We start from the raw sequence: 12,991 nt of genomic DNA on the forward strand, positions 1-12,991 counted from the left end.
ATTCAGATAAACACAAAAAATATAATGGATACAGTTGGGTAAATAGCAAGTATTCTCAACAGTGTGTGTGCCAACACAGACACTGTTTTGGCCACAGAAGTATTTACAGTCCACACCATAAATCCATGTTTGCTAAATTTCTGTGCTGCACAAGTCCCCAGACCTGCACTGCACAAGCTGAGGAATGTGCTCTAAGTGTGTCTGTATGTATGTAGCCAGGGCTACACAGCAATTATTGTACCCTCCTTAATTCTCAGCCCATCTAATCCTCTGTGTGTGTATAAATATGCTTCTTCAATCTTTGGGGAATGGCTTGAAAATAAATTGGAATAAGCAACCTGTGGGAACAATATCTTGGAAAATCATTTTTTCTAATGTGAATCATATGCTATTCCTCAATCTGCTAATAAAAATACCCAATATAGACTCTGAGTGCATCTGAAACTATCTAATTAACTGCTAAAACTCCACATTGAGAAGTTTCCCTCTTTTTTTAGGTTTTTTTTCCCATGTGAAAGAACTTTGTGACTTTGAAAGAGTGGAACTATTTGGACATCTCAGGAACATAATAAAGCCTCTGTGCTGGGAGAACTGGCAGGACTGGCACATACCTAAACCCAAGGTGGAGGAAATGCTTGCTGCCCAGTTTGGTCATTGCTTTCCTGGCCAAGTCGTCCAAATTTCTGGATCCTTCATCATTCACTGCAACTGACAGGATCATGCCATTTGCAACTCTACCCAAATACTGAGCCAGGCGGACACTTTCCTCTTTTGCTCTGTAGGTATCAAACCTGCAGTGATAAAAAACACCCATAAATATTTACTGCAGTGATCACCACATCCTTATGTACTGAAAAGCAAGTACTATAAAGAAAGTATATTTGTATTATTTTGTATTGTTTATTGTAATATTACCCTGTTGCAAAAGCACTTGTCTAGCAGGGTGTGTTAGGGGGTTCTGTTAACCCAAATTGATTAAACTCTATTTAACAAACTGCAGGATATAACACTGCTCACTCTGTGGTTTTGGAGATTGCTGGTCTAGGAGAAATTGTACAGATATGCAATAACACTCATTTAAACAAGATGCTAAAATGTGTGTTTGAGCTTGCTGAGATGCTGTCCCCAGCCTGTTCCCCAAGACCCTCACACCTGGGCAGGCAGAAGGTCACTCACCTGTCTGAGTGGACAACTGCCCCTGTCTTGGGGTCAATGACGTGGACAATGACACCCCGGTGGCCCCAGCTCCTTTCGAAGTAATATCCACCTTCCTCCATGCCACCAGGGTGAAGAGTCTTGTTTAGGAAAGTCCAGGACAGCTTTTTCTTTCCATGGATCTCAAGAGTGCCACCTTTGCTGACTCCAAGGTACTTCTGTCCAAAGTAAGGGTTTGGCTGGCTGCCGTCATCCGCTCTAAAGCAGGAAGGGAGGAAAGGGACCAGGCTTGGGTTTGTGTCTGAGTCAAGGAACCTCTCTCCTTGTGCTGCTGTGACCCGAGGACAGAACTCTCTTGATTTACAGTGCATTTCTTTCAGGTACTCCAAGAATCAGGAGCTGCCCACGTTGTACAGAAAATAAATTACTTTTAAAAATAGTAGCAGCTACCAATGACCAAAAACAATCTGGAACACAGCTTACACATGCTATATTCATTATATCCAGGCCAGAGGAGGCCTGGAGCCCAGACTGAATGCCACATCTGTGATTTTTGAATTCTGGAGGAAGGCAAGACCCTAAGCAGGAGCTAAGAAGTCCAGTTGTTGTTAAATATGAATTTAGCACCCTGAAATTTTAAGAGATCCTGTACCAATCTGTGAGACATAAACATGTTATCCTTCAGCTCACAACTCCCATAGAGAAAGGAAGGATGTTTAGAGAGGAGAATGTCAGATAAAAATAACTCCTCAGGTTTTAAGCCTATTCTAGAAAATCAGTTTGAGTTGTGGGAAGGTGCATGCTGATTCTCTGGCATGCCCAAACACCCCAGTGTTCATATCCCAGTAGAAGAGAAAAAAACCCAAACCTGCATCAATTTTTGTGGGCCGTTTAAATTGTCTAAAAAGTTATGAACTTTCCACAGAGCACTGATGATGAGTGCACCTGAGAACATGTAATTTTAAGGAACATTTTCATTCCCTGATGTGGAAGAGAGATGCCAGAAGGTACCAAGGTAGTATTTTATCATGCATACGTACCGCCCATATAAGATGATAACCACATTGCCTTGGTAAGGGCACAGCTCACTGCCAATGTGTAACTCTCCATCATTTTCAATGAGTATATGTCTTGTACGCAGGGTGATGGGCTGCACATCATCTTTGATGACCAGTTTCCCTAAGCAGAGAAGGTTATGGCATTTGCTTTATCACACAACAGCTCATGTGAGGTTGTTGTAACCCAATGCTGGGCTGTCACCTCAGTCTTTCAAAAGTTCTGTTCATACACCCCAAAACAGCTCTCACTACAAATCCTGAAAACATTAGTTTTTATTCAGTCCAGTTCTTGAAGAGTGAAATTAAGATTTGCATGGAAGAGGACCCATTCAAAACTAAGACAGAAATTGAGAGTTAAGATGAATAAAAGCTATTCATGCCAGCAACACTAGGGCTCTGTCCTTGGAGACAAAGAAGGACATAAGCATTGCCCTGTCCTGAGGCCCTGATAACATAACCACTGCAGTATGATGCTATCAGGCCAGTGGTTTGCTAAAAAAAATGTTTTTGAAGCAAATCACAGAAGTAGAACTGATCATTGCACTGAGCTACTTGTGTAAATTCTCCAGACAGGACAGAAAATAGGCTGGTTACAATGGCTAAAGAATCTCAGCACCTCAGCTACCCCCCAGCCTTGTACTGGGGTAAAGCTGTGTTTGCCCAGTAGCCCCCACTTCTCAGCAAGAAGCTCTCTCAGCATGATCCACCATGATTTAAAGAGTCCCAGTGGGTGCAGACAGCACCCAGCCTTGCCAGCAGCACGTTTTACCTCCATCAGTGATGTGGATGGAGTGGACAGTTGCAGAAGAAGAGAGGAGCAGCTTCCTGCCTTTGCGGATCTCAACGCGGTTTTCTTCGTTGTGACCTGGGTTCCAGATTTCCAACTCAGGATCTCTGTCAGGACATGTGACAGCTGCTTCTGCTGGGCAAAGATGGAGAGGGAGGACAATCAGTGTTTGTTTGGTGTGAGACAGAAAGCTCTGCACCTGGGCATCTCCACAGTATCACTCAGCATCTCGCTCTTGGCTGGCTCCAGGGAACACAGCCATACCTCAGTGCAGCAGGGTACATGTGGGTCACCACCAAAAGAAAACAAATAACAGCTTAAACTGTATGGCTTTCTGTTTTCTGGAAGAATGGAAAAACCCAATGCAAAGGAGCCTTGCAGGGGATGCAGTTTCTAGAAAACTACTGAAAAGGGACTTTAAGTGAGCCCTTCCTGCAGTGACATTTAGCTCTGTTTGTACCGTCTAGACACAAAGCCCAGGGAAGGTATTGAAAGAAAGATAAAACAACTACTACCTTTTAAAATTCCCCCAAATTACCTACTTTGTTTAATATAAAGATGTTAAAATATGTTTGCATTATATATTTTCACTGGAGACAGAAAGAAAAAGAGATCAAACTAGCATGGCAATGCCAAGCACCAAGCGATTGCCAGTACATCCAGTAACAGAGAGCAACAGGAACCTCACAAGTGTGCCTGGGTTTGTGAGCTTTTCCAGCCACAAGCAATAGGGATTCATTCACTTTGGGATCACACATCTCCAGTCTCCACACACAAATTTGATGATGGGCTGCCATGACGTGTTAGTCTGAACAGCTCTCATGCCACATCCAAGAGTCTCACGTTGCAACTATGTATTGAAGATAAAATATTTCCCTGATACAACCTGGGCTGATATGTGAGCCTCATGTCTTACTCTAATCAACAAAACTGTGAGTGAGAGTCTCAGGTGTGATGCATATTTTCTGAGGCTAGAACCCTTTCTAATCCTAGGAAGCTGAGGTCAGTGGAAGTTTGAACAATGAGCCCTTTGCCTTCAGAAAGGGCTGGGAGTTCTCACCAGCTTTGCAATTTTTATCCCTTAAAACAAAAACACCATGGAGAAAACTACAGGACCAACAAATCAGTGATGATGGGCATGGGATAAACACCTTGACCTCAGCAGGGTTTTATCTCTGGAACTTGGTACAGTAAAGTTGTGTGGGTTTTGCCCAAAGAGACAAATGCCTCCAGTAATGGAAAGGACAATGATGCAAATGCAAGCAAGGAAACATTTCCTGGTACTGGTGCAGTCGACAGGCAGTTGTTTTGTGCTGCCACTGTGGAACTCGAAGGACATCTGTAATTCCACTGAACAGAAAAAAAATCTGTCCATCTGCATTCAGTTTCCCCTCACATTCCTCCACCAGCTTCATATCTTAAGAAAACAATAGAATTGGACCAGCCATGGCTTTAAAGTCTCCAGAGCCCCAATAAATACAAATTTTCAAGGTGAGCAAGGGATGTTTCATGTGGGCTGCACTGACCTTGTCTCTCTGCAAACTTTTCTCGTATACATGAAGTAAATCAGAGAGGGACAATAATCTACCAGGCAGCAAGTCAGATACAGATAAACATCCAGGACCTGATTTTGGTACCCTGTGCCAGCTGGAAGCTGGAATTGTATTAGTAATGTCAGAGGCACTCTCTCCAATTTACAGTAATTGAGAAAAATAAGGAGGTGTTTCTGGGTTCCTACCAGAAGCCACACAGGATTAATAAAAGTTAGAAAAGATAAATATTTCAGACGTGGAATGCAATACACAATGACAACAATTTTTTTTTAAAGTGATATTATTTCCTTGGGAATAAGGATAATAGAAAAATTTGCTCATGATGAGAAGTGATATAAAACCAAAAGAATCAATTCAAATGCAAAGGTATAATTTATCAGTTAAATTATACCTTAATTAATCAATTTAAATGTAAAGGATAAAAATCTTGTTCATTTTTTCACATTCTTGAATATTCTACTACACAAGCAGCTTCCTGCAGTCTCAAAAGATGACTTGTGCCCCCAAATTCATTATTTTGAAACAGAGAGGCACACAGGGAAGCCTAAGGGGAAATCAAGAGGAATTTAGGCTGGTGTTTGGGATGACAAACAGCAAAAAGTCAACAAACCAGAAGCAGAGCACCCAAATTCCCAATTTCATTAACAAATTTGTACCAGGAACTTTGCACACCACCAGCATCTGCTGTGCCAATGACACCATCAGGCTGAGCATCTTCTGCCAGCTGGTCCAGTTACCTTGACAGCTTGATTATTACTTTCATTGTCATTTTTAAAATAAAAGTGCAAATTCTACCCAGCACAAGGAATTAACTGAATGTTTGCTTCTTGACCAAAAGGGCCTGAGCCTGACAATGAGAGGTTGCTTCATGCAGCTGCAGTGTTTGGGACAAGACATATGGTCTCTTTGTTTCAAACAAACACAAACCTCCACATTAGCTGTATAAAGAATATGTAAATCAATCTCCCCTTTCCCCCTTCCATAAACTGCTTAGTAAAAGAACTGCTTGGAAGAAACAAAACCCAAGGGACAGGGATGTCAGGCCAGAGCTCTTTGCTCTCCACATCTGGGCTTGAGGAATGCAGGAAAATGCTCGCCTTCACCTCCCTCAGCCACAGTTATGAGGACCTGAGGTTTCTTTTGCTATTTCTTTGTGGCAGTTCATTAAGTTCGTGTTTGGTTTAAGAATGTGTGGCAGAGTCTGAGGGATTGCTGAGGGTATTTTCACCTGCTCAGAAATTTCAGTCTTTGCCACTCCAGCTGCCTTTGACTGGAAGTATTGGCACACCAGAAAACTGCTTTTCTCCTGAGTTTTTTCTCTCTGTCATTGACTCTTTTTATACAATGAGTCAAAAGCTGGTCGTATTAAAAATAGCATTACAAACCATATCCCTTTTTCCCCATGGCAAGAAAACTCACCTGTGCTTACTGAAGAGACTACAAACAGAAAAAACCCCAAACTTCCAGCCAGATACTTGGACGTAGGTAGAGCCATTCTTCAGGATTTTCAATTCTCTGTATGGATAGCTGTGAAAAAAGAATATCAAGAAAATGTCACTTTTTTTCTCTCCCCAGTTCATTCACTGCACCAAAAAAAAGGGGAAAGAAAGGGTTAAATCCAGCTTTATGCCAGACCACATCCACTCCTGTTCAGCTCAAGGGCTGAAAACACCTTTGCACTGATTCAGGACCAGCCTGAACAGAGCAAGGAGCCACGGGCAGCTCCTCACCCTTTGTTTGGTTTGGGATAAACCCACTCGGGAATTCAAATAGACACTCAGAAAGCAGCCACCAGCTGTAACCAAAAACGCCTTAGGAATGTGGCATAAACACATCCAGTGTCAGGACTCTCTAGGGCTGCATATTCACATGTGCTAAAAAGTAATGAAACACAACAGAGAAGGCGTTTGCAGAGTGACAGATTTTCACAGAGTAACCTTTCCGTAGCACCTCTCTCTCCCCAAAATACCCACACATTTTTAGCAATGGTGTTTTGTGTACCCCCAGATAAACTGTACTCACACTTCCAACCTGAAGCATGCAGTTTCTTAGATTTCAGATCTAAGAAAATATTGTCTATTTAGTGTGCCAGCTCAGAATTTTCTTGCAAAACCAAAAGCTGCTTTTGAAACCAGTCTACCTAATGTTGTTTTCATTTCTTCTGTAGCCAACCCCCAGCAAAAACAAACAGGCAGTGTCATGAAAGTCAAAGTTAGAATTAATGTGATTCTCTCTGGTCTCCAGTGATTGATTCTGCAGCTCTGCCCCGGGCTCATGACAATTTATTGACATGTGTATTCACAGGGAGGCAAGGACACCCACTTCTGTATTCATAAGGCACTGTTTAAAATTCATACGTAGTCTTTGGAGTCTTTAGGTTTTATCATATAAGCCAATGTCTGGGGAATATCAAAGACATTTATTTGTAGCTGTCGTGTCACATCCCACTGATGAAACAAGATAAATGTATGCATCACACAGTTTAGTTCAACACAAAAAGAAAGCACTGAAAACAATTCCAGGGTACCCCAATTTTTTAAGGCAAAAACACATGTTATTTTTCATGTCACTTGTTCACATAAGCTAAACAACAACAAAAACACAAGAAAAAGAATGGAAGAAGCCAGGATTTATTCTGGAGCAAATTTTGTAGTGTATATGTGAGACACATCTGCACTCCTCATAAAGGTGACACAACTCAAAGTACAATGATAGGTTCAAAACACATGTAATCCAGTGATTGTATTAAAAATAGCATTAGGCCCAGATTTTGCAGGAAATATTTTACCAGGGAAATGTTTGTTTGCTTTGGTATAGTGTATTTGACAGCCCTGAGCTCTGGAAACAGCATAGACTCAGGGCTTGGTAGAGTCTATCAGGTGCTGAAATGTTGTTAGAGAGCAGTGGAAGAGAGGAATGCACTTAGCAACGCTATAACTTTGAATGATATACATTATCAGAGAGCAGGGCCGTCACCATGGAATTTGTGCCAGAGCCAGGCTGCACATGTCTGACATTTTAACAGCATTAACCATCAACATTGGATAAGCCAGAGCTCTTTCAAAGAAACATTATGAGAGGTACACCCCAAGTACAGCAGTCGCCATTAAAATGCCAAGATTTATTAGTGATTATTACACAGCCTGATCTGCAGAGCCAGGCATTAGACTCTGCTGTAGCAATCGAGAAAGAACTAAACAAGAGGTAATACCACAGGATGGTCATTGCAGATAAACAGCATTTCTCAGAGTGTGGACACAACTGGGTGTTACTGCTTCACACACCAGATTCCAACTGGTGAGGCTTTGGTCATAAAATACACTCAGATGATATAAAAGTTCATAGCAATAAAAAGAAGGGACTGGTTTTTTGACAGTGGCATGCATTTGCTCTCCTATTGCTGTGTAGGTAGCAAAGAAATGTCTTTGTTCTGGCCCATTAAAACTTCAGAGGAGCATCTCTGTTCTGTCCAGCTCATGACCTTACCTCTGACACAAACCTGTAGCAAACTGGTAGGAAACTACATCAAGAAATTTCTCAGCCTTTGCTTTCTTTAGAGCCAAGAACTGCACAGTACTTACCATCAGCTTGTGCAAAATGGCTTCTGGTTTTATATCCCCTGTTGCTCACCAGGGACTGCTCCCCTGATTGCATCCATCTTCATCAGCAGAGATCAAAACAAGCAATCAGACACTGGGAAGACATGTCATTTTCGGAGGCATCAGCTGTGAGCCAGGGCTCCGATGTTTTCGCAGTGTCTGATCTGCCACAGTCCAAAGAATATCCTGCTTATTTTGTGACTGAGGTAGGGTGTTTGATTCGGCTCACACCGAGCCCGAGTTCATTGCAGTGTTAGTATTAACTGGCACTTGGGTTGGAAAGGCTGGGAGCCAAGAGGATCCAACTCCTCTGATTCAGCTCTGACTAACACCGGGGTGGAAAAATGCTGCTTGGAGGATAATCTCAGGAATTTTCCTTCTAAACCTCTCAATTAAGCATCTCTCCCAAATACCGGGCGCAAGCAGCGGCATGTTTGGTTTGATTGTTCAGTATAAGAGGAAGAGATAGTGGCTCCCTGATGGCTGTGTGGTGCTGGAGCAGGCTCAGGAGCAGCTCTCTCCTGCCAGGCAGCGTTTCTTCACTCAGCTCTGGGAGCCGCGTGGGGATACAGCACACGCCGCATCCTTGAACGGGCGCCACGCCGCCGACTCCAGCTCTGATGTAACCACCAGTGTCAACAAATCTCCCTGCAGATTCGAGCACAGGGGCCGTGCAAGTGACTGCCTGAGCCTATCATCTCCAGCCTTTCTCAAATACCATCTGGGACTTCTCTCTTGGGTGAGAAAAGCTTTTATATCTAGCCATTAAAAGCTGCCTGGCAATGGCAAGTGGGACTCATATCCTTGGATCTGGCAAGGCAGACTCTCTGAAATTATTCCCAGCTGCTGAACCTTTCCAAAAAGTGAACAATAGCAGCAGACAATGCTAAAAGTAGATGCAGGAAACCATTAGTCCTCAGCTGGCTGCTACCACAGGTGTCAGCAGCGGTGCTGTACTAGAAAGCAAACTGCAGAGGAATACCTATCCACTGCCCTTCCCACGGGCTTAATGCTGGAGGCACTGAGGACAATTCTGAGAACAAAACAGTGAAGAAATGCTCTGAGGAAGCTGGATTGTCACAGGTGTCCTGGTGGGGTCACACAGGCACCCTGAATCTGAAGGGCCAGGGAGGAGGCACCACCAGTCATTCAGAAAGACACGCTGTGACTCGGCCCCTGCACAAGTCTGGACCAACCACCTGAACCTGGCAAAAAAATTTTTAAAAGTTACTCCCAATACTGGGTGTTTAGAAGTGCTATTTAAGACTGGCTTGGCACTCTTTGGAGGATGTACCTTCAGCATCTGCTGGAGACAGCTCCTTTCAGTATGTCAAGCAGAGCATAATGGGATCATTCACAACCCATTAAAAATGAGGCAAGAAAAAAAAACATTAAAAATGAAACAAGGAAAAAGCAGTAGCTACCTGATCTCTCCTGAAAAAGATGTCAAACAGGGCCAGCAAACCATGCTGCTACTGCCCAGTGAAAGAAAGCACCAACCTGCATGGGGGCAAAGCAAGGATCCAGCATCATCCCCAAAGAACAGGCAAAGCTCACCGGGAAAAGGCACCTTTTAGCCTGATGGGGAGTGAACTCTCAGCAGACACTAAATTGCCCATGTGCTTGGGATGACCTGTGGGTAAACCCTCTGTTCCCCAGGGCCCTCTGCACAGGAGATGCTCTCAGACCCTGATGGGTCAGTGGGGCACCAAGCCCAGCCCTTCCCACATTCACTGCTGGTGCTGGGGTTGCAGCAGCTTGAAGCCTTGCTGCATCTTTCCTCATGCATATGCAGAGAGGCCAACATCGATTTGGATTTGATCCTGAGAGAGGGAGGAGCTGTTTAATTAACGCCTCTGCTCCCTTCTTGCTGACATTGCATGGCAGCAGCTCCCCTCGCCCTCTTCATGGAATTCTGCATTTTAGCCCCGGCTGGGAAGATGGATTTGAGGTGCACGTTTGCTTTTCTGACCTGAGAACATGCCAGCCCTTGCTACAGTGACACACAGAGGAGATTTTCACACACCCAGCCACAGGCACAGCTAAAGCCTTCAGAAAATAAACACACGAATTTCTGGGGATTGCTAATGGAAATGCTGTTCAGTCCCAGCACATAGCAGCAGCATAGCTGCCTCTGCTCCACATCTTTTTCTGGTTCTTGCCACCCACACATCAGCTGCTCGTTTTTACTAGCAAGAGGAGGAGGATTAAACTCAGGAACAGACTTTAATTCTCAATGAATCAATACTGGAGTCAAAAGCAACATTCTGACTGTTTTCCCAGTGAACCTTGGTTTCTTATAAATTTATCTAATAACTTTCCCAATGAGAAGGTTCTGCTTACATATTCTGTATAAACATCACTGCAAGTTCCTTGGTTCCTGATGTCCACAAAAAGGGATTCTCAATGAGGAGCAGGAGTTAAGAGGAAATTTTTTGCAATGAATAAATTAAAGAAAACTAAGATGTTTACAAATTTGTTGTAATATAGGCAAACTATTTTGACACAGAAATAAAAGGGGAAAAGTTGGAGGTTTAAAGCTATGCTTTTTTGAAGAGTTTACTTTTTTCTTTTTTTTCTTCCTTTTTTTTTTTTTTTTCAGAGGCTTACAGACTTTGAAGAGGAAAGGAAGCAATTTTTGGCTCTGTTTAAGTAAAATCATATGCAATTCCCATCACTCCACCCATCCGAGGCTGACTCCCAATCTCACATGCTTTCGAAGTGCTCAGCATTTCACTGAATTAAACCCTCCTCCACCACGTGAAGTTTTCAAAGCACCAGAGCAGTGGCAAGCTGAGCCCCGTTTGCCCTGACTCTGCTGAGCCTGTGCCAGCCAGGCTGGTGCTTCCAGGGGGTGCCAGAGCCACTGCAAAGATGCTCTGGGGATGACCAGAATGGCCACACACCCTGAATGCATGGGATGTGCTGGCCATACCTGGATTAGCTGCAAATCCACGAGGACATGTGCAGTCCCTGTGGACTCCAGCATGGGGTGGATATCCTCAGGAAATGCCCAGAAGGAGCAGGGCAGCTTCCTCCAAACACAACACCCAGGCAGCACTTACCCCACAGCTTCATGCACACAGGCTCCTGGTGCATGCCAAGTTAGCAGCAGCCTTTGCAAACATCCCTTGAGTGTCCCAGCAGTCCCTGGAGGAACTGTTCCCTCTGCAGTGTCCCTGGTTAGAGGGCTCTTTTCCCTCCCAAGGTAAGGAAAGCGAGTGCTGTGGCTGAAGAGGATCACAGCATCCTGAATCCTCTTCAAACTGCTGCTTTTAACTACCCAAATAACTGCATCAGGATGTAAATATTTTTCTTTTTGCTTTTGTGGTACTTCACTGTTTGCATCTGGCTCGCCACGACTCCACGCCTTCCTCTCCAGGACATTTGCCATTTGCTCTCCTTCTGGGGCGGGAGGAGGAATAGAGATTTTTCAGAGGTTTAGGCACATTCCTCTCCTTCCTTCACCAGGCTCTTCCTTTGCCAATTGTTTAGTCTCTGCCTGGGGTTAGAGCTCTGCAAAGTTTTATTGGGATCCAGGGTCTGGACATGTCACAGATTATCAAATAAATCTCCAAGAAGTTAAAAGCTTGCTCTGTAAGTACTTGTTCCAATGCTGGGCTTATGCTTATGAGCCAAAAACATCTTGCTTTTTTCCCCCTGTGCAGCATCAGAAATCATAACAATTAGGTATTAATAGGAGTTCAAAAGGACTTCAGGGGTCTCCCTAGAGGGTCATTTCCAGCTGCTCAGGCTGTTGTACCAATTCTCATCCCCATGATGTCCCGTGCATCATGATTTTTCTTACCTTTACTAAGCAGCATCACTGATTTCTTCACACTTTCTGGCAAGCCAGGACCTCTTCCCCAGCCAAACCTGGGTCTCACCTCTCCTACCTGGTATGGGGATGGAGCCACAGCCTCCTTTTCTGCCTGTAAACCTTCTGGGTGTCCTGTGACACCACATCCAAGGACCCGGGCCAGAATGGGTCTGGTGGAGGCAGGTGTCCCATACAAGGCATTCAGTCCCCATGCAGAGGCAATGTCAGCTGGCCAGGACGTGGATGCCAGAGCAACTCGCTCACCAGGGAGCAAAAGTCTGGCCAACAAAACACTGATCTTTCCCTGGAGCAACTTGTTTGGCCATTTCTGAGAATTCCAAAGAAACAACAGGACATCAGTTGCAAAACCTTCACCTGCCTGTTTGAACAGCCCATGTTATTCAATGGCAGGGATGATCTGAAGTCACCTGTCCCTTCACAATATAACCTTGGTGTTGTCACCAAGTAGCATCATGTTCAAACCCAAGTGACTCTTTCATCATTTCAGGGTCACTTTGTGCTTAACTGCAGTCAGTGAGGTCATCAGTTTTTTCTCACTTTGCATATAAATCTCTATTTTTGTCTTTACTTCAAACAGCTGCAGCATAAACATAAAGCAAAGAGAATTAGCCACTAATACTAACAATATTTCAATCCTCAATGGGAACTGAAATTTGATATGAGCACTGCCTGAAAGGAACACAAGACTTTATCCAAAGCAGCACATACTTTATCCTGGGTTTTATTCCTGTCAGTCTTTAATTAAATGTTCACATCAGTTAGACAAACATCATTTGACTAGTCATTAGCTTCAGACAGAAACACATTTATAATTCCTTGTTGTGCTCTGTGCTCAGTCTGATGGGAAGACACTGTCACAAGATCACTGCACACTGACCAAGCAGATGTTGCTGAGTTCACCTAAGGTGCCACAGCAGATGGACACTTTTTTAAAAAAAAGCAGACATTAATGGATAAAAGCAGGAATGAAGGGAGAATTCCCTACCTTTGCTTAAGTT

General features: G+C 43.8%; 1 protein-coding gene across 5 annotated transcripts in view; it reads right to left on the bottom strand.

Annotated features, from left to right (window-relative positions):
• CEMIP (cell migration inducing hyaluronidase 1) overlaps positions 1 to 12,991 on the bottom strand; it is a 102,211-nt gene that overhangs the window by 43,961 nt on the left and 45,259 nt on the right. The window contains exons 1-6 of one of the 5 annotated variants that reach the window (XM_014889727.2): positions 8,135 to 9,747; positions 5,973 to 6,080; positions 2,983 to 3,135; positions 2,196 to 2,334; positions 1,177 to 1,413; positions 612 to 791 (exon numbers count right to left, since the gene is read on the bottom strand). In XM_014889727.2, the coding sequence (XP_014745213.2) occupies positions 612 to 791; positions 1,177 to 1,413; positions 2,196 to 2,334; positions 2,983 to 3,135; positions 5,973 to 6,048 (785 nt within the window). In that variant the 5' untranslated portion in view covers positions 6,049 to 6,080; positions 8,135 to 9,747. Of the gene's footprint in view, positions 1 to 611; positions 792 to 1,176; positions 1,414 to 2,195; positions 2,335 to 2,982; positions 3,136 to 5,972; positions 9,748 to 12,991 lie in introns of those variants that run through there. The other 4 variants (XM_088172579.1, XM_014889728.2, XM_014889725.2 and 1 more) reach the window with 4 other exon arrangements.

The sequence above is a fragment of the Sturnus vulgaris genome, chromosome 13 (genome assembly GCF_052056855.1).
Source record: "Sturnus vulgaris isolate bStuVul1 chromosome 13, bStuVul1.hap1, whole genome shotgun sequence".
In the NCBI taxonomy this organism is placed as follows: Eukaryota; Metazoa; Chordata; class Aves; order Passeriformes; family Sturnidae; genus Sturnus; species Sturnus vulgaris.